At 37.0% G+C, this 26431-nt stretch overlaps 2 protein-coding genes across 4 annotated transcripts in view; both read left to right on the top strand.

Annotated features, from left to right (window-relative positions):
* The window catches only part of klhl12 (kelch-like family member 12), a 65242-nt gene extending 50871 nt beyond the window's left edge, over positions 1-14371 (top strand). Inside the window, exons 1-12 of one of the 3 annotated variants that reach the window (XM_015041139.1) lie at positions 1411-1710; positions 3280-3506; positions 5017-5170; positions 5995-6212; positions 7692-7841; positions 7959-8073; positions 8157-8263; positions 9696-9891; positions 10005-10163; positions 11163-11261; positions 11329-11515; positions 13563-14371. In XM_015041139.1, the coding sequence (XP_014896625.1) occupies positions 3324-3506; positions 5017-5170; positions 5995-6212; positions 7692-7841; positions 7959-8073; positions 8157-8263; positions 9696-9891; positions 10005-10163; positions 11163-11261; positions 11329-11515; positions 13563-13689 (1695 nt within the window). In that variant the 5' untranslated portion in view covers positions 1411-1710; positions 3280-3323 and the 3' untranslated portion in view covers positions 13690-14371. Of the gene's footprint in view, positions 1-1410; positions 1929-3279; positions 3507-5016; positions 5171-5994; positions 6213-7691; positions 7842-7958; positions 8074-8156; positions 8264-9695; positions 9892-10004; positions 10164-11162; positions 11262-11328; positions 11516-13562 lie in introns of those variants that run through there. The other 2 variants (XM_015041122.1, XM_015041132.1) reach the window with 2 other exon arrangements.
* Positions 14372-14489: 118 nt separating this feature from the next.
* tuba5 (tubulin alpha 5) lies at positions 14490-22181 on the top strand. The gene is made up of 5 exons (XM_015041152.1): positions 14490-15494; positions 17054-17279; positions 18272-18420; positions 19722-20402; positions 21191-22181. Exons 1-5 carry the CDS (start codon positions 15492-15494, stop codon positions 21476-21478), a joined length of 1347 nt encoding a protein of 448 aa, XP_014896638.1. The 5' UTR covers positions 14490-15491; the 3' UTR covers positions 21479-22181.
* Positions 22182-26431: the final 4250 nt, after the last annotated feature.

Here is a 26431-nt window from a genome sequence, read left to right as displayed (position 1 = left end):
ATAGTTTTATAATAATAACAATACTACTATTTGTAGTATTATAATAATACTAATTGGCAGTATTGCTGGTATTATAATACTACCAACATTAATATTGTTATTATACAAATTGGATGTATTATAATACTGCCAATACTGTTATAATTTAAATATATATTATGTTTAACATATGGCTCCTGAACATTAAGTATTATAATACTACCAATATTGGTAACATTATTAGTAACAGTGGTAGTATTTGGTATTAATACTCCCAATACTACAATTGATGGTATTGTAATACTGCCAATATTTATAATAATATATTGGTAGTATTATTGATAGTACTTAAAATATATTTAGTTCTACCATTTTGTTGCAACAATTGAAACCAGAAAAATAGACAACACACCACTCACTAACTAACATTCACTCACTAACATTAAATTGTATTTTAAAAACATCAATACAATACAATACAATTTTATATATAAAGTACTTTAAAACAATACCGTTGGCCAAAGTGCTGTACACTAAAATAATTATAAGAGAAATAAAAAACAACAATTAAGAAATTAAACCAATACCTCAAGTTGAGTCAAAAGCCAAAGGAAAAAACATGATTTAAGAAAAGATTTAAAAAAGAGGAAGTAAATCTGCCTGTCTGATTTTCAAAGGCAACTTTTTCCCAGGTATTCTGACTTCCCAAACAAACAATCCAAATATATATATATGTTTTATAAAAAGACCAAGATTAATTGCTTTAAGTCTTAAGTGTGTATATAAATTATTGAATTAGAGCCATTGTATATACAACAAAACTAATAGGAAGAGTAAATTTCCTCCAAAAAACTCATTAGTCAATGTCTGAACTTTTTTTAGAAAAAGACAAGGAATTTTCTAAATTTGGAAAATTAAAAATTTTCTCAAGATATGTTCATATTTTTTCTAGAAAATTTCTGACATGAACATAAATTTTATGAGTTTTCATAGTCAAAAATGTTTGACTTTTGGAAATGTTCTCAGTTTCAACTTTGGAAACTCAAACTTTCCGTGTTTTTCTCAAAACTTTGAGATTAGTCTAAAAATTTTTTTTTAACTTTTTATAGCAAATATAAAAAGTTTAAGTTTCAAACTCAAAAATAGCTTTTTTTCAGAGCATTCCTAAGATTAATCTCAAAACTTCTGAGTTTCAAAAGTTTTTTGTTTGTATTTTTTTTTACCTTTGGACTTTGGAAACTCAGAAATGTCATTTTTTCATAAACTTTTGTACAAAATGTATACCTCCTGTATTTCTTTCTACAATGACCGTACACAACAGATCTTTGAAACGTGCGCAACTTTGTTTCACCAAAAATGCCTACCACAATATGGCGGCGACGTTGACGTCCGTCCCCGACGCTCATGCGACGTCTATTCTTCAATCTCTATGTCTGTTTACGTCCCATCTGAGGAGTCGTTGCTGCTGCTGTTTCTTCTGGTGGTCGAACTGTGACCTGCTGCAGCTTAGTTTCTTTATAAAGATCGTGTCTGAAATAATATGAGTTTAATCTGAAATTGTAGACGTTTACGTCCCCGCCGAGGCCGAACATGGTGTGAGTTGGCAGGGGCCATGACAGATTAGACTAATTTGACAGCATTCAAGAGCTGGAGGGGACTTTGGTGCTACTAACGTTAGCTAGCAAAGCAACTTAGCTTAGGCGCTTTGAATCTGCCTTACTGCCGCGACAGGTATTATGCAAATTCTTGCCAAGTTGTTCTGTGTGTGTCGCTTCTTGTGTTGTCTTCCTGGGCCGTGCAGCCCGCTTCATATCGCTGTGCTTTCCTGAGTTTGTTGTCTGGCGTTGGCGTTAGCCGTCAGCTGTCGTTGACTGCTGCAGACTGTTAGCTCATGTGTAGCTATAGTTATTGCCTCCCAGTGGTGGAAAAAGTGTTCAGATCTTTAAACGGTAAGTTGTATGTCAACAAACCCACATGCAAAAAGGAGTGAAAAAAGTCTTTATAGTTTTTCACTAGAGGAATTCTGAGTAGGAATTCAATCCTTTATATATTTTTGTAGATAAGTTTGATTTTGTAGTTTTTTTTAAAAAGGTATTTTGGATGCCAAACAGTCTTATTTTGTATATAATAAGTACAATTGTCACACCTAACAATTCCCTTAGCTGGTATAAACATAATTTCTATGTTTTAAAATTTCCTCTGCAAATGTAATATCAGATATAGAGCTGCACAATATATTGCGACTACGTTGTCATCATTGCAGTATAAGTATGTGCAACATTAATATTTCAAAAATAACAGTTTTGAGTGCAATAATTGTTGGCTAATGTATCCAAAGCAGGGATGGAGGGCTCAAGACTGATCTCAAGCTGATTTTTTCTTGGTCTTTGTCCTGGAAGAACTGGCCTTGACTCCATTCCTGATATGGCAAATCTTTGTTATTCTCTTACTGCTTTTGTTTTATTTATTTTTTATTTATAATACACCTATTGTGCAATGTAAGCCGATGAATTCACTTTATTGAATGTGTATCAATGTGTGTCTAGGTATAACTTAAATATTACCAGTTTAATACCAAGTGGTAGTTTTGGTTGTGTAAATTAACATTTTTACTTTAATTTTTACAGTTTGGGTTACGCAAAAAACCCCCCAAAAAAAACAATGTCCTAAAATATTCAATCACTGTCTTTTCAGAGAACCGGCTGTAACTCAGTGACTACAGGTTTTCTGAACTAGGAATCAGGTGTTGTAAACGGACAAAAATAAAGAATACATTTTCTCTTAAAAACTCAGAAATTTTCTAAAAAAGAAAAACGAAAGATAATTTTGAGCTCTAAAAGTAAGAAAAAATGCTTAAAAAAGAAAAGAAAACTGAGATTAACTTCAAAAATGTTCTGGAAAAAATAAAATTTCTGAGTTGGAAAAATTTAACATTTGCTAGAAAAAACTAGGAAATTTTTAGATTAATCTAATTTTAGCATTTTTCATGCTAATGTAATATTTAGCCAAGTGGACAGACTGCGCACATCAAACTCAGATGCTAAAAGCACAGATGATAAAGAAAGGCAAGAATAAAACAGGCAGGTTTGGCAACTGATATTGTACAAATTTTTAATATCATGCAGGTCTAACAGTACGAATAACTCAGATACAGACAAAAATCAGTTATTGCATTCACTAAAAGATGAATATGTATATCACAGGTTAAAAGGAAAACCCGGGTATGTTAAACCGGTTTTGTAGCGTTGGGTTCAGTTTTAATTCGTCTTTTCTGAAACTTTCCCTTTGGTTTTCTTTCAGATTCCTGTGGTAGTTTGAGATCCTTGACGGATTCCGGTGGCAGCATGGCTCCCAAAGACATCATGACGAATTCCCACGCCAAGTCCATCCTCAATGCAATGAACTCTCTACGCAAGAGCAACACGCTCTGTGACATCACTCTGAGGGTGGACAGCACCGACTTCCCGGCTCACCGGATCGTCTTGGCCGCCTGCAGCGACTATTTCTGTGCCATGTTCACCAGCGAGGTAAAAATGTTTTCCTGTGTTTCAAAGAAACACGACGGCACTCACTTCTCTGCCGGACGCGCACCAACTTGGCAAAGTTGGAGAGAAAAGTTTTGATAAGTTTAAACAAAATGGAGAGTGAGAGAGCATCGTTACTTTGTAAAGATGTCCGTGGTTTTGTATTGCATATTTGATTTTAACCAAAATAAAGAAAAACAGGTCAGCAGTAAGGCTTCGTTCACAAAAAGGCAAAGTCCAATTTTTTTTTTTACCCCCCAAAAAATCTGATTTGTGTCACTAAATCGCATAACCGGATATTTGAGTGTTTGCAGTCTGAACAGTCTAAGGTTTTGGTTGCCATGAAGCCAATAAAGATTTTTTTAATGATTATTGAGAACAGTATAAATAACTTCGGACTTGATTTTTTTTAATGTAAATTAAGTTTGATTTCCTTTCAGAAACAAATGAAAAGCTTTTACTTTTCTTTTTAGCTAAGGTGGCTTAGAAGGTTAATTAACAATAAATGTTTTGTTGTTGGACTTCCTTCATTATTCCACTTAGTTTCTGCAATTCACCAGTACAACTGTCAGTGACACAGCCCCATAGCATGATGCTGCCATCCCCATGTTTTAAAGTTGGGACTGATTTATTTTTTTTCAATACTTCATCTTGTCGCTTCCAAGCATACTTTTTTCAGTGCAATGAAATTTATACATTTTTGTCTAGTTTTACCCTAAAATATCTTCTTCTCTCTTAATTTTCTCAGACAAAATTAAAAGGATATTCAAAAAGGATAACGATCCCAAACAAACATGACAAGTCGCAATAGAAAATATAAACCAAGCTGTTGGTTCCTAATCAGTCAAGCCATAAGTTTGATGCTCTCCTCTTGCAATCTACTTGATCACAAAAAGAAAAAACAGCTGGGATCTTCTTAAGGTTTGACTGTTTACTTCAAAAATAAAAATGATAAATTATCCACAAAAGAATATGAGCGAGGTATTTAAACTGTGTTTCCACTCCAACTACACTCCAAAACCTCTTTAACTATCTAATAAATAAATATGCAAGTTTGCTATAGGGCCTTAGTATAGTCTCTAATATTTAAAATCCTTATGCATGAGAGTTTTTAAACTGTAAATTGTCAAACTGTACACATTTTATTAACTTTTGAGTAATCATTTTAATCCTAGCACACTTAAATCATGATAAGAAATATCAGTTTGTGTAGAATTGGTTTCTACACAAGCTAGCATAAAGCTTTTGGAAAATCATGAACTCGACAAAACTGAACATTTGAAGATTATGCTCAAAAGACAAATGCAAATTCTTCCAATTCTGGGTAACAAGTGGTAAAATGTGGCAGAAGCTTGTTTATGGCGATAAAAATGCATGTAGCCAACATCCAAGTTGCATTTAATCAAATGTTAATGGGGTTGGATTTATATTACTGAGCTTTTAGGTGTGTGTGGGTCTTTTGGTAATAAGTTAAACTAACCTCCTAATGTTATATCTCATTGTAAACCTGCAGCTTGCAGAAAAGGGGAAATCTTTTGTCGACATCCAGGGACTCACGGCATCAACTATGGAGATCCTGCTGGACTTTGTGTACACAGAGACGGTTCTCGTCACAGTGGAAAACGTGCAGGAGCTGCTGCCTGCAGCATGTCTGCTTCAGCTTAAAGGTACCTTTCTGTTCATGGACGATTGTTCCACTTTAATGTAAAAGTTTATTTGATCCAGATTGTCTTTGTAGTATCAGCACAGGCTATCCTCAGTTCCTATTTCCCACGGCGATTGAAAAGGTGTAGAGTCTCCTCAGCTGTAATTGAGTGGTAGGACTTCTGTGGCAGTGACTCTATAATTAGATTTCTCTGTGACAGTGATTAAATTTGGCATCATTTTTTAAAAATAAAATAATCTCTGCTTTTTCACACTCGAAATTTAAGTCATTTGATGATTAATCAATAGATTTATCTGCCGATTAATCTATCGATACAATTAATCAGATTTTTTTATAGATTAATTTATCAATAGATGAATCAATATATTGCAACATTAATCAGTAGATTAATCTATCCGATTATTCTACAGATTTTTAACTTAACCACTTAAGACTTTTTTATGAAGTATCAGAAATACATTAAAACACTCAAACAATCAAATTCCTTTTTTTATTTGAAAACAATGCAATAATACTTTAGTGAAGTTAAAACGATACAACTTGAGGAATTTTGAATAAAACATTTTCATAGATAAAGGTGTTTTTATCTTAATTGCAAAACGGATTTATTTTTTACAGTTTCTGCTTGTTTACTGTTTTTCTCTTCACCAAATGGCTTTTAAAAAAAAAACTTTATATGCCATTTAACGATTAATCAGTTACTGAATTTGTTGATGATTATTTCACTAATCGATTAATCACGATTAATCCGATTAATCGTTTCAGCCCTAGCAGAAATCTGCAATGACACTTGTTTATTTGCAAACATATTTGTGTTTTGCTCAGGAGTGAAAAGGGCGTGCTGCGACTTCCTAGAGTCTCAGCTCGATCCGTCAAACTGCCTGGGGATTCGGGACTTCGCCGAAACTCACAACTGCCTCGACCTGATGCAGGCCGCCGAGCTCTTTTCCCAGAAGCATTTCTCCGAGGTGGTTCAGCACGAGGAGTTCATGCTCCTGAGCCAGACAGAAGTTGAGAAGCTCATAAAGTGTGATGAAATCCAGGTAGGACAGCTTCAGAAGCAGGTTTCTGTTCTGCTGGGTATTTAAGTGTTAAAAACCTGCGCTAATATTGTTGAAGAAGTGCAAATTTAGCCGGATTTTTGCAGCTTTCTTACTATCTGTCAAGAACCTGTGAGGGAAAGGGAACAGCAAGTATCAACTCGCTTTAATCTCACCACTACCCACCTCCCCTCCTGCCATCCACCCGCCGTCTTTGGATTTGTGGATTGGCCTGACAATGAAATTGCAGAGAACTGAACCTGATTAAAGTTTGCCTTTGTGCTCAGGAAATTCCTGTTTCCCAACCACATGCCTTGTTTTGTGAAAACACAGTTATTACCACAGGATGATTTATAGATCATCAATTGTGTCGAATTATCTTTCCTGGGATTTTTGTTGTTTTTAAGAGAAAACTAGACTACACATGTGAAAGGCAGTCACGGATAATTTGCACTCAGTCAAAGCGGACTCTGTCATCTTTGAGGATTTTAGGGCTTGTTTCACCTTTGGCTGATTGCACTGTTACATGAACAGATCGTGCTTCGCTTGGTGCAAGAAAATGATTTAAATTACCGCAGTCCGGAAGATCTACAGACAACCTGTGTGAGAGAGAAAATCTGCTTCATATAAAGATTTTAGAGAAAGAGAAAAAATCAGACCTTAACTTAACAGTTGGTTACCATCAGCGACATGTGAATGTGAAATGAACAAATAGTTTGTGGTTGCAATGCGACAAAATGTGGAAAAAATTCTTGAGGTATAGACATGAGCTGATTGTCTCTCTCTGTTTCAATCTTATGTTGACACAAATTATAAATTTTGCACATTTTATACTCCCATATGGGTCTCAACTGCTTTTAAAACAGCCCAAACCCACAGCTGTTTTTCTCGTAATAGCTTTTTGGTGTCTGGAAAATGAGCCGCTTCAAAATCCTCACTAGTATAAGAGTAGGAACGTTTGGTCAACTGGTTTTACCGCTATATATACTGTACAATGGCTGCTGGAAAAGACAAGTGTTTTGCTGTTGACTTACCATCCAGAAACCACTTGCTGCATTCCTGTTGGTTGTGCAGGAGGTTCTTCTAACGCTTTTCAAAGATGCATGGTTGTATAATTGTGCATCTGTTTGCAGCCATTTTCACATGTGAGTGTAAATGTTGAGTTGGGGGGACGTGGCCAGCAGCAGCTTATTCATATTTAATGTGACAAGAGGTCATAAAACAGCAGACTTTAATTATCTTGGAATGAATGATTTTGCGCAAAAATTTAATAGTTCATATAACTATCCATCCCTGTTTAAGGAAGCATAACAGGTCACCTTTAACAAACTTTGCCTTTTTGCATTGTTAAATTATGTGTAAATGACTGCATTTTGATTTTATGCAAAATTACTCAACATTCAGCTCCTTGCGGTTGAACAGTTTCTCTAAATGTTGCCCGCGTCTCTTCCTTTAAGATGTTCTGCTGTGGTTTGTGTCCAGGTGGATTCAGAGGAGCCTGTGTTTGAGGCCGTGTTGAACTGGGTGAAACACAACAGGAAAGAGCGAGAGCCCTACCTCCCAGACATGCTGGAGTTTGTCCGCATGCCGCTCCTTACCCCCCGCTACATTACAGATGTCATTGACGCTGAGGTGAGCCAGGCGACCCGCAAACAGATTGTTGTGTAATCAGGCGCCCAGCGTCAGATGAAAGATCTCCTGCTGAAGCATTTATCACACCATAATTAAACAGGTTTTCACATGTTTTAGCCTCTCATTCGATGTAGCCTGCCTTGTCGAGACCTTGTTGATGAGGCCAAAAAATTCCACTTAAGACCGGAGCTGAGGAGTGAGATGCAGGGTCCTCGCACACAAGCCAGATTAGGTAGGAGCCCTGCTTTCAGCTGCAATTTGTTTAAGTGCACGTCTCTGATTTTCAAGCATTTTAATCACACTGTTCATTCTTAGGTGCCAAAGAAGTCCTGCTGGTTATAGGTGGCTTCGGCAGCCAGCAGTCCCCAATAGATGTAGTCGAGAAATATGATCCCAAAACCCAGGAATGGAGCTTTCTGCCTGTGAGTGTTAAAATTTTGAAGAAGCAGCTTGAGGTTTTAATTCTCGGGATTGGGGATGTAAACGACTTATGATTAATGGTTTATTGAAGTCATTTATAAGACAGGACAGAGCAAATTGTACTTCTTGAGGAAGCTCAGATCCTTTGAGGTTTACACGAAGATGCTGCAGATCTTCTATAAGCCTTTTGTTGAGAGCGTCATCTGTAGGGGCATCAGATTCAGAGCCAGGGACCTAAGAAGGCTCAACAGCCTGATAAAGAAGGTTGGTTCTGTTCTGGTTCTGTTCTGGAGACGACTGTGAAACCTCTGGAGATGACAATGCAAAGTAGAATTCTTCATAAGATCAAGAAAATTATTGACAGCCATGACCATCCTCTTCATGAGACTCTTTAGAAAACAGAGTATCTTCAGTCAGAGGCTTCTTCAGATTTGCTGTAATACAGACTGCTACAAGAGCTCTTTCCTGCCAACAGCCTTCACCATCTAAAATAACTCTTTGAAGAATCTGGATTAATGAATTATAACAACTGTTCATTTACTTCTGGGATCATTAAAGTACTTTTGAATTGAATGTAATTATTAGATTAAAATTAATTCCGATCGATTAACTACTTTTGGGGTTGTAGTTTGGCCGCCATCCAGCAGAGGGCGCCGCTGGTCATTTTAAGCGGAGCCGTTGAGACAGGATACAAGATGGCGGAGCCAAATCATAACGGTAAAGAGAAATGGCCCAGACGGAGTCCTGTGTGAGACGGAAAATGCACTTGATGCGGTTCTGTTGTGAAATATAAATACTTTAAAAAAAAAACTCCTCAAGTTTAACATTAATAGCGCTTATTCAGCGCAGGAGCAAAGCGGAGCTGCGTCAACGGCTTCAAAAAGTTACTACTGTGATACGAAGGCCAGGATGTGATAAGAAAATATCGCAGAAAAATTAATGCTGCCAATAAAAATGGCTAATTTTGAAGACTGGTGAGTTAATGAACTTCACTAAGCAGTTTTAACATCGGATCCGCTACAGGCTGTACTTCTGTATGAAATTTTTCTGTTAATGAGGGATTAAATGTTTGACATATTTTATTTTTTTCATCTTTTATTTTTCTATTCAGCAACCTAAGAAGTTTCAGTTTTGTTATGCTATGAATACGTCTAAATTTAATAATGTGGAAAAAGCATAATTTTTCCATTTATTCAGTTAGTATTTAATACAGCTGACTCAACATAGTCTTAAATTTTATGAGTTTCTTTTTAATTCAGCATATTATGAAAAATTTAGCCCTTCATGTTATGCAAGCTTGATCAGGCTTCTTGGGACAAGAGAAAACTCACATTTTTAAGAAAATGTCCACTTATCAATTAATTGTAAGTTGGTCGATTAACCCAATCAACTTTAGATCAACTCATTAATCGATAACTTGTGTATCCAAACCAGAATATCGCCCGTAAAAGGCGCTATGTTGCCACTGTGTCGCTACACGATCGAGTTTACGTGATCGGAGGCTACGACGGCCGGTCGAGGCTCAGCTCGGTGGAGTGCCTGGACTACACTGCAGACGAAGACGGCGTTTGGTACACCGTCGCCACCATGAATGTACGCCGTGGCCTCGCTGGGGCCACGACCCTGGGAGGTAAATATTTTCAGGTGGTTTACCACCAAGATAATTCTTTGAAGAATCTGCTTCAGGAATAAAAAAATCAATAATTTATTTAGTCAGCAGGTGTATTATTTGGCTTTCAACAGATATGATCTATGTTGCCGGTGGCTTCGATGGCAGCCGACGGCACACCAGCATGGAGCGTTACGACCCCAATATCGACCAGTGGAGCATGCTGGGAGATATGCAGACTGCTAGAGAAGGAGCTGGCCTGGTGGTGGCCAGTGGGCTGATCTACTGTCTAGGTATGGTGTTCATAAAATGTATTCTTACAACACAGTTGCTTGTATTATTTGTCTTTGAAATGAGATTAAGTTCTCAGAACCTGAACTATATTTAGATGGAGAAAAATGTGTTTTTTCTCTGTGTTTTTATTTAGTTTTTAAAGCGGAATCTGTTGTGCAAAATTTACATTTTGAACAACATTTTTGCACCTCCATTTGGGCCTTTACTGCTTCTAAAAACAACCCATGCACTTAAAAAAATGTAAAACACCCAGACTGTCTTTGGAAAATGAGCCATTTCAAAAAACCTCCGAAATGTAATACCACAAATAAGCAGGCACTGCCCTTCACCTAGCAACACCGGCCAAGTCCAGCCTGTTACTTGGCAACCGAAGCGGAACTCCAGCATGTTTGGTTAGCTGGTTTTACCACTGTATGCGCGTATGCAATTGCTGCTGGAAAAGACAAGTGTTTTGTTGTTGACTTACCATTCAGTGACAGTCCTGTTCTGTGCTGATTATGTCTGTAGACACTTTGGACTTCTGTTGTTTATATTGCGTCACTTTACAACAAATGTCATCTCAAGGTACTTTGCAAAGCAAAAAAGTAAATTTAATCCAATCATACAGACAAATTCCAAACCATATACACACATATCAACTGATCCCATTTATATAAAAAAAGACAGTCATGTTGAGTTTATTATTCAAATTGGTTAAAAATGTTTTCCATCTAAGGAAACTCAGCAGATTGCATCAAGTCATCAACTTACGGCATTCACTCCTGGACAAATAGGCAGCGACAAACAATCATGCGTTGTTTGACTGACTCTGCAGCAATCCAATGTTAACAGCTGCAAAGCCGTAAAACTGGAGTGAAAAACAAAAAAAAACAAATCAATTTTAATACATGAGAAAATGAAAAAATGTAAAGACAATACAGCTTTAGAAACATGAAATATTACTAAAAATACAACCAGTTAACAGATCACATTAATCTAAACAGCTTTCCTCCTTCCAGGTGGTTATGACGGCCTAAATATCCTAAACTCAGTGGAAAGATACGACCCACACACGGGTCACTGGACCAGTGTGACACCCATGGCCACAAAGCGGTCAGGTGAGTTAAGAAAACAGATTAAAACATGAATTTTACTCCTCATCTGAAACATCCAAATTGTCTTCAGGGGCTGGTGTGGCGCTACTTAACGACCACATTTATGTCGTGGGAGGGTTTGATGGCGTTTCACACCTTGACTCGGTGGAGGTTTACAACATCAGGACAGACTACTGGACCACTGTGGCTAGCATGACGACACCACGGTGTTACGTAGGAGCTACTGTCCTCAGAGGACGACTCTACGCCATCGCCGGGTGAGATTAAACGTCCTAACCTCTCTTAACGTCCCAACTTGGGAGGGATTAGTTTTCCTTTTTAATTTCACCTTATTAGCAGTGGTGGCTACATTTCTGCTAGCTAATTTTTTAGTTGGGGCTTTTGCTAACTTTTAAAACATCTAGGGCACTTGGCTTCCCATAAGTAAATTTTTCTGTTTACATTCTAAAGCTCTAATTTACTATCAGTTGTATAAAGTTCAATATCTGAATTCTTCAAGTAGTTCTGTTTATATTCATGCTCTTATTTTGAAGCGGGTGAAGACTGCTAACGTGGCAGTTCTATTTCCTATTATTTTGTCTCTCTTTTTTTCCAATAACTTTACTTCAAACAAGAATTGTACAGAAACAAAATATATATGTGCAATATCTTAGGCATTATAGAACATGTATGTAAAAAAAAAAAAATACCCTGAAGTCAGAGGGTTGTTGCCTTCAAGGGAAGACAATTTGAATTGAAGTTAGCGCTTTAGCATTAGCATCCACTGAATACTGTGCTAATAAAGCGAACCCATGTTTGCTTTATCCGAACTCATGTTTATTATTAGCGCTTTAGGGTTATCGCAGCTAGCTTTTTAGTTAGCTGTTCCTATCACTGCTTATTAGTAATGTTTTTTGTTTTAGTAAATCTAATGTGTTTTTTATTATTGCTAGTGCGAGGGGAGGTTATATAAATTATGTTGTAGCAGTGGTTTATTTCATCAGATAGCCTTTGCTCAGACTGACTTTGTTCCTGCTTGGATGTAAAAGACTCCCAACATTAATTTTGCTGTCAGCTGCAAGGCGCCAACGCTGAAAGCATCAACTAACATCTCCACATTATTCTGACATTCGTTTGTCAGAATCACAGAGCAGAGTCACGCTGGGTGGTATATGTTGTATTTTTTGCACCATATAAGCTTTCACAGCCATGAAGCTCAAACAAAGTCTTTACATCCCATTTGTCAACAGTACTTAAAGAAACACGCCTCCTCCAAGCAGAACTTCACAATGGTTTAACAATAAATGGGTTTTCTTCACTATTTAGTCTTTCTGTGTTTTATTAGAGATTTATTAAACAAAAAAAGCCTAAACTATAATTTATTATGGACTTTTACATGTATTTTAGGTGTCCTATTTTTTTTCTCAATTATGATAGTGTCTTTAATGAAACAAAGCAATGCAGGCAAATAGAACTGAGGAAATGTATGTAAACTTCTGATTTTGAAGACAATGAATACATTTTATTTTTTTATAATTTGGAAATAGACATAATTTTGGTTATTGTAACTGGCTTAAAACAAGAGAAGTTTGAAGTTTTAACTTCAGACAGTGAGAAGAAAATTATATGTGTATTTTTATTCTGGTTTCAACTGTTAAAAATAAAAAAATCTTACATCCTACATTTTACACAGTTTTGTTCTTCTTTTTGGGTCTCTACTGTTTCCAAAAACACCCAGCCATTTGTTTGGCAATAATTCAATGTTTTTTGGTGCCTGGAAAGTGAGCCATTTCAAAAAACTCTTTCTTCTTAAGTGACAACGGACAGGCGCTGCGCCGTTACCTAGCGACCCAACCTGAGCCCAGTCCGTCTCCTAGCAACCGGCGGCTTAGAAACACCTTTTTCTGAGACAATGAAATCTCATTATCTAAGAATTATTTTGTGCATTAACATGTTTTTTTAGCCCATAGGTCAATCTTAACCTGTTCAAGGAAGCGTAATAAGTCACATTTACACAGAAATATTAAAATTACGTAACAAAGATATAACTACAAAATCAGTTTTCAAATGGGAATTTAATTCATTAAGTTAAAAAACGATATCCAGACCAATAAAGAAAATAATTGCCTCACTGTTAAATTCTAAATAAATTGTAATTAATCACGTTTTTCAGTGTGTTCATTTACTACATGCAGAGCTGTTACTGCCTGACATTTAAAATCAAGAAATCACAACATGAAGTAGGGTAAAAAATAGAACTCAAAACAGGGCAGAAACAAAGTATGAGTGCATAGTGGAGACTCAGTGCCTCTGTTTCTCCCCTAGATACGACGGGAACTCCCTCCTCAGCAGCATCGAATGTTACGACCCAGTTATCGACTCCTGGGAGGTCGTCACCTCCATGGCAACCCAGCGGTGCGACGCGGGAGTCTGCGTTCTGCGAGAGAAGTAACCCTGGGTCCAGAAGAAGGACGAACACAGGAGGACAGGCAGCTAGACGTTTTCTAAAATGTCACTACTAACAGAACCACGAAGGAAGGGATGCCAAGTTGCCAGAATATGCAAGCGGAGGGTTGGGACTGCGCCACAGAGATTGAGACTTTGCGTCACTTTCAAGGAGCCCATCGCCACTTGCATGAGTCTACAGTGGTGTCTGTTGTCACATGTGAGATTATTTTTTCAGAAGTGCAATATATTTTTACCCATCAAAAGAAAAACTGTGGAGCAGATTAAGACTCCTGCTGCTATTTGCCTTATAACTTTCACCTGCATCAAACACGTTGCCTCCCATCCGACTGATATTACATTGTCTTATTATGGAGTGAACTGATTCAGCATATGCAGGCTCATCAGTGCGCAATAATGTAAATGGGACTTTTAGATGGAAATCGCTTTAACACGGAAGGTTTATTTCTTTCAATCAAGTTATATTTTGAAATGAATATTGGTTTAGAACACGACTGAACTGTGCTACTTGATTCGTATATTTTTTTTCTCCAATTCGACGACATTGAGAGATCAAGGTCTTACATATCAGATGCATGTAATTTTTTAAAGATTTAGACAAACACGTAGGACACAAAGCCTGAATGTCACTGTCGGCTGGAAAGCAAAATAAAAGTTCTCACAAATTGTCGATTTGGGAGACAAATTGTTGCATTGTTGATTCATGCAATGAGTCAGATAAGATAACATTTCAAATCGGCTCTATACCAGGCAGTGCATTTCACAAAGTCAGTTAATCGGTGTTTTAACTGCCGTACAATCCTAGCACAAATTCCCTTCATATTTCTTGTTTTAAGTTACAATGTTAAGTGTTTATTGTTGGGTTTCTGAGGAGACTGTCAGGAAATGTTCTCAAGCATTTTAATTTGGTAGAATCCACATTAATTTTTTATTTTTAACCTGCAAACATAGTGCTGTGAAGTACGGTTTTGTTCTTTTGTCTAGTCAAGCTCAACAAAATAGACTCAATGACTTTATTTTCAAAGGACTTGGCAAGTTTTCTCAGTGTTGAAGTTCTCTAAGGTTTTACCCCAAAAGAGGCAAAATGAATAAGTTGCAGCAAATAAAAACACATAGTTGATACTTCATCAGTCTCATCAGTATATAAATTAAAAAGTTTAGGTTTAAATGTGGAGTTTAAAACATTAATGTCCCAATACTAATTAGGTTCCAATTAAAGTTGGAACCTCATTAAAAAGCTTAGGTCCCAACACTGAGCCTTGTGGTACTCCATATTTTATGTTTTGAGCTCTAAGTCTTCAATAAACTATAAAAATGGTTTTCTGGTTAAGTATTCAACAACTTGAGAACTACGACTCTTTTTCTTTTCCTGTTGCCATTTTAATACAAGTACAAAAAATAAGTACATACTCCGTATTTCTTTATAACTGCTCAGATTAATGAAAACTCCAAGCTATTACATTAAATCCAGATATAATTATTTTTTTTTCTGATTCTCATCCATCAAGCTTTTCTGACACAAAGTTTGGTAATGAATGAAGATTTCAGACACTTCCACGAACAAAAGCGAAGTTCTGGGTATTTTTCTTTGTGTGTGAGAAGTGGAATGATGTTGAAGGAAAGTTACAGTCGTTCCCTCCCTCCATCCATCTGCCCCCTCCTCCTGAAGCCTAAAATAAAAAGCGATGCACAACGCCGCGCCAAGTCGGATGAGACGCGTCCCGGGACGTTACAGGGGAATTTCACTGTCTGCAAAATAGTTTTCTTTCATCACCTGGATCAATCAACATGGTAAGAAAAAAAAGTTGTTTTTTTAATGCATCATTCTGCTGTTTATTTTCACTGAATTACCTGGTTGCAATATGTCATATTTTACCCAATCTGAAAATATAATGAGGCCAAAACTAGACTTTACTTGCGAATGTGCAAGATTGAGGAGAAAACAGTTTTACGTTTTAATCCTTTTCAGTCTGGTTGTTTATCTTACAAATGTCATTCAACAGTGAAAAATCATCTAATGGGATGTTCTCCCTCCAGCAGAGACGACATCAAATTCTCAGCATGTTGAAACACGACTGCTGGAAAAACAACAGACTGCTGTAATAAAGCTAGTCTCTGCTCAACTTTTTTTTTTTTTGACTGTAATCCAAATTACTGAATGCCATTTGTTTTTATAACTTAAAAATGCTTTTACATAAATTAGCGAAAAGGCCCATTTAAAATTAATTCAATTCAGTTTATTTATATAGTGCCAATCAGAGGTGGCAACTAGTTATATTTACTCAGTTGCATTTACTTGAGTAACTTTTTTGAAAACAATTTCAGTTAGGAGGAGTTTTAGAATGCAGTACTTTTTATTTTTACTTGAATAAAGTTTCTGAATACTCACTGTAACTTCATCAACAACATATTTTAACCAAAATTCACCATGCAAGAAAACACACCTGGAGTTTATGTTAGAGTGGGACCTCTTGTTTATACTCGAGCTTTGTTTTTCTTATTTTATTTTCTATTATGTATTTGAAGGTCAAGAAGATCCAGTATTATATAATGTCACAAAAAGTACATATACATATACACACACTCCCTCCTGTAAGTACTAGTTTAGTTGAAGTGTTTCCTTCTGCCTAAATGATATTTTTGTAATTTCTGTCTTTAAAATATCAGAATTTGCACATGATTTTAGAGTTTGTTTGTGTCTAAAAAACGAATACTGCATTTTTAAATGCAGTATAAAATCAGTGACCTTTTTATGAAATACTTTTTACTCTTGAGTAATTTCTTGGACCACTACTTTTTACTTTTACTTGAGCAAAAATATTTTTTAATATATTTTAGTGATACTCTTACTTCTGTACAATTTTTGGTACATTTGACTTTTTTTTTTTTTTAGAAATATTCAATAATGCCTGCTTAAGTTTTCTTTGCGTGTTTATTTTAATTAAATCCAACCACATAATGCAAATAAATAAGAAACTGATCATTTAAAACAATTTTCCTTTTATAGATTTTTTTATATATAAAAGTAAAATTTGTAATAATTAGATCTACATTAAATTATATAAGTATTGACTTTAAATTAAAAAAAAATTACATTAAATACTTTTGACAATTGTAACATTTTAATTATTGTACCTTTCTTTACCTTAATTTAATATTTAGTATATTTGTTTCCTCAGGACTACATATGGTTTTATTTATTTTTATACATTACTCATCTTATGAAGCAGTTATTAGTTGCCCTTTAATATCCTTATTCTTTAATGTTTGTGTTGGAAGTGACTGACTTGTCTCTTTTCTGCGTCTTTTGCTGCCGGAAACATTAATCTTCTTTACATTTTCCTCCACAGAGAGAGTGCATCTCCATCCATGTGGGCCAGGCAGGCGTTCAGACTGGAAATGCATGCTGGGAGCTGTTCTGCCTGGAGCACGGCGTCGGTCCTGATGGCGTTTTCCTGGACGGTCCTGTAGCTCCGAATTGCCGTGAAGATCCGTTCAACACTTTCTTCAACACTGGGAGTTTTGGTCGTCACGTTCCCAGAGCGCTCTTCGTCGACCTGGAGCCCACAGTGATCGGTGAGCACATCTTTACAGAAGTATTAAAGTAATTTTAATTTTAAAATTCTTTCCCTTCCTCTTTTCTGTCTTCTCACCTGAAGTTTTAGTTCTTTGCTACAACACATTTTGAGAGATTGCTATGTTTATTTAATGTTCTTGGTAAAATAAACATCTAAAATTTCTCTGATTAATTGATTTCGCTGGCTGAAAGTCAGTCTGAGGGAAAGCAGCTCAAAAAGCCCACATTTGATATCTTCACCAGGGCCGTTTCTAGCCTTATGGGGACCCAAAGCGAGATGCTGTTGGGGACCCACAAAAATGCCACAGTCTGTTACTTTACAAGCAAAACAGGATACAGTTAAAATTACACATCCTTAGATGAATATGACTGATTGAAACTATAATACAACACTGCAAAAACACAAAATAAGTGATTTTTGTCTATTTTCTAATGCAAATATCTTAGCATACTTGGAATAAAACAAAACTAGCTTGTAAATAACTTTTCAGCAAGATATTGGAATACATTATTCCTTAATCCTGATAGAAAAAGTACTAGTTCTATAGGCAGATTATTTCACTTATAACATTTTATAATTGAGATAATCTCCCAATGAAACTAGTACTGTTTCACCAATATTATGGAATTATTTACTAAAAACAAGCTCCTATATCTTGCTGAAAAGTTACAGATAAGTTAGTTCTGTCTTATTTCAAAGTGTACTAAGATATTAAACCAGACCAAAAATACTTGCTAAGACATTGTTTTAAAGTGAAAACATCAACCCTATATATGTCAAGAAAAAAGACAAATTTTGAGAGCTTAAAAGTTTCTGCTATAAAATCTGAATAAACAATAAGGACTGGATTTTGTGGCATATTTTTTGTAGAAAATTTCTGAGTTTTTTTTTGCAGACATTTACCCATGGTTAAAGCAGCCAGGTGAAATGAAGACTGAAGCAGAAATCCACTTAGATTCTGCCTGTTCTGAATTAAATTTTTCTCTCCAGACGAAGTGAGGGTCGGGAAGTACAGAGAGCTCTTCCATCCTGAGCAGCTGATCTCTGGAAAGGAGGACGCGGCCAACAACTATGCTCGAGGACATTACACCGTCGGGAAGGAGATCATCGATGGAGTCATGGAGCGCATCCGGAAAATGGTCAGTAATTAAATGTGGGAGTAGGGCTGGACAATACTTCGTAATAGACATGTGATCAGTATCAATAGATAATACTTTTGATAGAATATTCAATATATAGAATATTGGCTGAACTCCTTTCAAAGACTGCACAGCATTCTGGAAGATGTAAGCAGAGGAAAGGCTCTAGCCGGCTAAGGAAGCTTGGTGGCATAACCTAACTCACTCACTCTGAGGTTGCCTAGCAACTCATTCATTCTATGGTTACCTAGCAACAACCTGCTGAGTTAACTTGCACAGCAGCAGTGTAAGGTTCCGCCACTTTGCCTCATAACTGCTTAAAAGCAAGAAACAACAGCGTGGAGTGAAAACTGTGGATAAAAGAGGAATAATTATGTGAGAGTAAATCTGAATTTTGTTGATCAGAGTAGTGGCTGTTTTGTTTTTTTGATATATGGAAAATACAGTTTGAATCAAAAGCTCATTCTCATTCTGAAAGAAGTTCAAAATAGGTTAGATAGTAACCATAATTACTATCGTAGGCTGCGTTCAGATTCCAGCCTGAAGTGACCCAATTCCGATTTTTTTGACGTAATGCGACCTGTATCTGATCTCTTCATGACAGTCTGAACAATACAAGTCGGATTCTTTTCGGATGTGACCCGGGCCACTTGGGTATCCCATATGAATCCAATTCAAATGTGACCTAACGTCCAGGTCGCATCCATTTGACCTGACCATCATTGATACTCGACAAACATCACTAGTCTGCGGGAAGAAAAACAACCATGACAGACTGTAATGAGGATTAAGTTGTTAATATCCTGCTCCAGTTGGTCAACAACTTCAAATGTGTAAACTGTCCTCCACTCTTAGCATCCATGTTTACTTCCCCAAACACTGAGCACTTCTTTTTATGGGTTGGCAAAACACAGAGAAGGCTGACGTTATTGCGCCCTCTACTGTGCATGCCGGACACTTTCAAGTTGTTTGCCTGGTCACACTGGAGATCACATACAGGTCACATATATTTGGAAGAATGAACGGCCACGGCAAAAAAATCCAATTTGACAAAAAATCGGAATTGGGTCACTTCAGACTACAATGTGAATGCAGCCTAACAATAACTTAGAGCAAGCAGTGTAATGAACAAGTATTTTATAGCCCATAAACCTATCCAAACCTGTTCAAGGAAGCATGTAGGTCACGTTGAGGTTTGCAACAAGATAAAATGTGAAAAGGTTCAAGTCTTTTATTTTACCTACTGATACTCCTGAATGATTGGCTGTACTTTTTGCCCTCTACTGCCTTTATCTTCTCAGACGGATCAGTGCACAGGGCTGCAGGGTTTCCTCGTCTTTCACAGCTTTGGAGGGGGCACCGGCTCCGGCTTCACCTCACTCCTAATGGAGCGTCTCTCACTGGACTACGGCAAGAAATCCAAGCTGGAGTTTGCCGTCTACCCAGCGCCCCAAGTTTCCACTGCGGTGGTGGAGCCCTACAACGCCATCCTGACCACCCACACCACCTTGGAGCACTCTGACTGTGCCTTCATGGTGGACAACGAGGCAATTTACGACATCTGCCGCCGCAATATGGACATCGAGACTCCCGGCTACATCAACCTCAACAGGCTGATCGGTCAGATCGTTTCCTCAATCACCGCCTCGCTTCGCTTCGACGGCGCTCTCAACGTTGACTTGACGGAGTTCCAGACCAACTTGGTCCCGTTTCCACGCGTCCACTTCCCGCTGGTTACCTACTCGCCCATCATCTCGGCTGAGAAGGCCTACCACGAGCAGCTGACCGTGGCGGAGATCACCAGCTCCTGCTTCGAACCAACCAATCAGATGGTGAAGTGTGACCCTCGTCGCGGCAAGTACATGGCATGCTGCATGCTGTACAGAGGGGACGTTGTCCCGAAGGATGTGAACGCCGCCATAGCTAATATAAAGACCAGACGCTCCATCCAGTTTGTTGACTGGTGCCCCACTGGCTTTAAGGTTAGCTCCACAGGACTAAGCTTAGAAATAAAACAAAAAGTATGGAAATTTGTTTCTTTCCCAACTTTGTTCCATGTCTCGTCTCTGTCTGTCCTTCCTTCTTATGTCCTTTCTTCCTTGTATCCTTCATTTCTTATCTTCATTTTTTGCTTTATGCTCCCTTCATACTTCATTCATTGCTGCTTTGTATAATTCTTCCTTCTCTTTGCTATATCCTTCCTTTCTGCATTCATTCCTTCATTCATTCTTTCCTTCCTTCCTGGTGTCCTTCCTTCCTCGTTTCTTACCTCTATTACTGTCTTGTCATTCTTCTTTTTTTTCACTATCCTGCCTTCCTTCCTTGTGTCCTTGCATCCTTGACCTACCTGCATTCCTTCCTTGCAAGGAACAATATCTGCCTTGTTGCAAGAAGGGAATGAAGGTAGATAGTCTACCTTCATCCCTTAGTTGTCTCCTACGTTTATTCCTTCCTTGTATCCAGCCTTCATTCCTTCCTGGTCTACTTCTATTCGTTCCTCGCATTGTTGCTTCCTTTTTTGTGTCCTTCCTCTATTGCTGCCTTGTCATTCTTCCTTTTATTCACTCTACCTTCCTTGTGTCCTACCTCTGTTCCTTAGTTGTGTCCTACCACCATTGCTGCCTTGCCATTATTCCTCCCCTTCCTTCCATTCTTGTCCCACCTCTGTTCCTTCCTTATCCTTCCTTCAATGTGTCCTACCATCCACGTGTCCTTCCTTATCAGAAAAGTGACTCAAGATCTCTTGTAAGTGTTGTCTTCCCATCCACAGGTGGGCATTAATTACCAGCCTCCGACTGCAGTGCCCGGCGGAGACCTGGCCAGTGTTCAGAGGGCGGTGTGCATGCTGAGCAACACCACCGCCATCGCTGAGGCCTGGTCCCGCCTTGACCACAAGTTCGACCTCATGTACGCCAAGCGTGCATTCGTTCACTGGTACGTGGGCGAAGGCATGGAGGAGGGGGAGTTTGCCGAAGCCCGAGAAGACCTGGCCTGTTTGGAAAAAGATTACGAAGAGCTGGGTCGGATGAGCTCCGACTCTGAAGATGAAGAAGTTTAATATCCAGATATTTCTAAATATTTTCCAAGTTGGAGCTAAATAGAAAGTATTAGAGCCTTGTAAAGTATTACTTTTCCAAGCCTGTTGTTTGAAAAGGCACAAAGTGAAACCAGATTTTAATTGTACTTTGAAATGAACTGAAATTAAATTTGTTTTGCAGGAACACAATGAGATGCTCCTTAAGTAAGGCGCTAGCTTCATCATTTACTTCTAATTCCACTATTGTCTTTTTTAGAAATTGTAGAAAATGTAAACTAAAATCACACAAGATACGTCATAGTTTAAAACTTATAACACTGTTACACATTACTTTGGTATTAAATCTGTTGTTTGAGGGGGAAAGTATGTACCACCTATGTTTTTAAATGTCTTCTTCTTGCTTTTATATCACATTTAAATTGTCAAGTTTAATTTTAGACTAATTCAACTTAAATGAATACAATAAGTTATTTTTAATGATGAATTTATTTATTAATGAGGGGAAAAAACTCTTACCGAAGCGCTTAACTGCCACAGCTAAGAAATTAATGCAAAAGCAGTATCTCTCGTGACAAGGAGATTTAAAAATACATCCCCCTTATAACGTCTTACTCTTTCTTCTAAATCAAGGGTTTCCAAAATTTTTCAATACAGCCCCATAAACACTATCAGCGTCTGGGGGGGTCGCCCCTTTTGTAAACCCACAGACAGTGCTACAAAATATTTTAAGAAATATGAACTTTTCTCATATATATATATATATATATATATATATATATATATATATATATATATATATATATATATATATATATATATATATATAACTATTACATTTGTTTAACATAAATGCTGCCTCATGCCTTCTAATTTTAGTTGGCCATGAGTTCTTTCAGTTTTTGCAGATAGACGTTTCCATTTCGCGCTTGCGAGCTTGACGACGAGCAAAGCAACTTGATAGGTTTAACTGGCAGCCAATCGGAAAGATGAGAATGGCAAACATTTAGATAAATTATTTAAAAATAGACTATGTTTTATAATCTATTTCTATTATTAAGAATTTGTAATTAAAAAATATTACATTTTTCTGTTTCCTCTAGCTTTCTGCGTGACCATAGCGCCCTCTGGGGGCTACCATTTTAAAAACACTATTCTAGACATGACCGTTCTCATTTAAAGAAGAGCATGTTTTGGCTTTGACTATATTTAAAACTTGTTAAATCAAGACCACAAAACATTAGTTAAAAAGAGAATGTTTCTTGTTATGATCAGTTTTATGTCACAGTTTCCTCTTTTAACAGAAGAGGAAACTTTTGTTAAAAGAAAGTTTTACTGCTCATATTTTCCTAGCTGTGGGTGTTAAATGCTTCCCTTGTTTCTTTTCTTCTTTCTTTATTGTTTATTTTCATGGGGACAAGTGATAAGTATAAACAAAAACATAACACCACAACATTTGTAGATGTGATGTGATTTACTAGTTTACACTTTAAAAATAATAAATTATAAAATATCATACATAACATAGAGCCTAAGATTAAATTCAAACAGACCACGATGAAAAAAGGGCAGTAACGTCTCCCTAATCCAGCTATTGTTATGCCATCCTGCTTTCAGGTGTTTGCAGTATGTGGCGATGAGTCTTTTTTTACATTTCTGAGGCAGGATTTGATCCTCCCTTTTCGACAAATTTGTTGCATTTCAGCCGGATTGGAGAGTTGTTGAGTGTGAGGAATCTGTTTCAGATGACTCCACATCTTGACCCTCCAAGTTTGGACTTTTATTTTGGTTCTTGTTGGCTTTAGATCATTGTGTTGCTGCATAACCAAAGTATGTTTGTGGTTATAGTCTTGTACTGACGGCCAGCCATTCTCCTGGGGGATTTACTTTTTTATGTTTTATGTTTCTCCCATTACACCTGACCCTCAAAACATACACTACTTGTCTTACTGCCAGCACAATTTTCTTTTTCTAACATGTTGTCTTAGTTTTATACCAGATGTAATCGAATACACACTTTCCAAAAAGTCCCTCTTTGGTTTTTTTAGTCATCTTAGCATTTTCCCAAAAAAACCTTTTGGGAATTAGCAGGACATTTTATTGGAGAGTTTCAGATGGGCCTTCGTGTTCTTTTTAGTCAGCAGATTTTCCCTTCATACTTTCCCATGGTTGTAGTATTTCCTCAGTTTATGGTTCATCCAATCACAGCAAGTCATTATGAAGCAGCAATGCAACCCAAACCATTACTGCTATCACATTTGCCTGTTGGTATGGTGTTATTTATCTGAAAGTCTGTTATAGTTTTGTGCCAGACGTAATAAGAAACCCACTTTCCAGAAAGATCCACTTTGTTGCATTTAGGAAAATGTGATCTTTTTCGTCCAAAATGACTTTTGCCTTTAAACTCTCCCATGGAGGCCATTTTCACTCAACTCAGGGGATACCTGCGTTGCTTTACATGTTCCCTTTTGACCTCTTGGATGACTTATTGGCTGGAATTTATATTGCTTTATGAAGTCAGAGGACTCCAAAGTGCTTTACACTTCAATTAGTCATGAACACATTGACACACAGATGGCAGTAAAATAAAGTGCAAGTTTTCTCCCACAGAAGGAGTTTACAGTGAAGCCAATTGGAAAGTCATCACAATATGTATGGAGATGGTTGACAGAAGTCCAGTTCATTAGTTAAAATGGTGAGATCGGTTGCTGTATATGGTTTGGAGATGACCAACAAAAAGACATAATGTTTGAAGGGTAAATTAAAGTTTCAAGTCAGGAATGTGCTTGTGCAGACCACCAAAAGCAGAAAAAATAAAAGGTTTTTGTGGTGAAAGAGGACAGATGTGACAGAGGCTGTTTTCTGGAGATGGGGAGAGATGGAGGCGACTCCGTAAGAGAACAGCCAAAGGAAGAAGTAGTAAATGTTTTTGTCAAAAAGTAGAACAATGAGCACCAGCAGATGGTGAGCTCTGACCTGAACGTAATGGAGTCAGTCTGAAAGGACAGGAAGAGACCAATTCACTGAACTGATTCCTTTGATATGTTCAATCAGTTTGGTGATTCTTTTAAACTCCGCATTATAAACTTTTTTATTTTTAATCAAATGACACACACAAAAAGAAAGTCCTGTCAAATTACAGGAAGTCTTGTGAATATTTATTAAATATTTTGTTTACGTTACGGTGTGTTTAAGCCAACCAACTGCTTTGCAACTGAAAAACATGTCTGTGGTTGTTCTGCTGTTCGGCGGCAGATGTTCCCAACCGTTTGTGAGGAACAACCAATCAAACTTCCCACGTTGGCTATTTAAACAACGAGTCCCGGCCAGCCTCTGAGGTGTCACCTGCTCAAGATCCATCCGCGAGAATGTAAACATATAACATCTTTTTTATTATTCAAATTACTTTTATCCCAATCCATGTGTTTTATTTACCTCTCTTTATGAATCGATATGCCATTACTGTGTGTTGCCACCAGCTGTCAGGTTCAGGTTATTGACGGAGTGGAGGAAAAGTTGGGAGTCGTTACATCAGCTGGTGTATTGCATAGATTTTACACTCATAAAAAGGCGTCGCCTGGTTGGCTGATCGTGTAATGAGGAAAATCAAGAATCCACAAGAAACAGTCTACCATACAAACTGTATCCAAGTAAAAAAATTATGTGTAAAAATATTCATCTGAAGTGCTAAGGTCATATGAACACATCTTAAAGGATGTCTATGTTTTAAAAGTGAAAGTACAGTAAAGCCATGATGCATATTTTCAATTAAACCTATTTTTTATTACGCAGTAATAAAACCACTGGACTAATTCATAATAAAAAAATAACATTTTATTGTTACTGACTCATTTACATGTGGTTTATGTTCACAAATAGGGCCTACTACTGAATAAAAGAATGAATTTAATATATATTATCATCATCTATGTTTACAATTGGACTTTTTTTTAACAAAGTAATCAGTTTCCTGCAATCCATGCATAAGACTCAACAAGCATGTGGAAGAAAGTGATCTAACCTGATGAGAGAAAAGCTGAGTACCACAGTGAAACATGGTGGTGGTAGCATCATGCTTTGGGAATGTTTTATAACAGGGATAGGAAACCAGTTTCCATATCAGAGCTGATGTGAAGATAAACACATTAGGTAACATTTCTAATGAATTAGAATATTACTGAAAAGTTCATTTATTTCAGTAACTCGTTTCAATAAGTGAAACGCATCATAGGTTAATTAAACATAAAGATGCTTCTTTCATACCTTTATTTTTCTTAATTATGATGATATTATGCTTACAGTTGATGAAAATATCCATATTTGAAAGAATATTACATAAAGTCATGACCTCCTGCACTTAATAATCTATGTTTACAGAAACTCCGAACAATCTAACTTGGGTCCAGGACAGTAGCCCAAAAGATGCACACCACACTTTTAAGATTGTCCTCTTTTTAATTGTAAGAAGGACGAGCAAGGCACTTTATATTAGTGAAGAATGCTAATAATGAAATAAGAGAAGTGTTCAAACTGAAATCTTTTGGTATGGGTGGGTGGGTTTCAAACTAAAGCAACTTTAATTTCATTGCTTCTAACAAAGTTATTTCGAAACTGATTTGATTACCTTATTTAATCAGACGTTGTTTTTAATAATATTTTTATTTGTAACTTTTTAGGACTTTGTAACTGGATCGTTTGTTTCACTTTTGGGTGTTGCCTAATGCATTATGAGCCTAATAAAAGTCCTTAATTTCATCGCATTTCTATTAAACAATCGGATGTATTCTTTTCCATTACTTCTATTTAAAACGAATAAAGTCAAAAATCTTTTAAGGAAGTTCAATACAAAACAATTAAACACCCGTATACAGCAGTTATTACAGTGTAAGTCTGCAGAGAGTGATGTATCTGCCGAGCATCACGTAGAACCGTGCGGTGACTAGTTTTTTAGGCGGACGTGCTCACTGCCTTGGAACA

Source organism: Poecilia latipinna, unplaced genomic scaffold (genome assembly GCF_001443285.1).
Source record: "Poecilia latipinna isolate Pla-1442-1.1 unplaced genomic scaffold, P_latipinna-1.0 Scaffold31, whole genome shotgun sequence".
Classification (NCBI taxonomy): Eukaryota; Metazoa; Chordata; class Actinopteri; order Cyprinodontiformes; family Poeciliidae; genus Poecilia; species Poecilia latipinna.
This window is presented reverse-complemented; position numbering and strand designations above follow the sequence as displayed.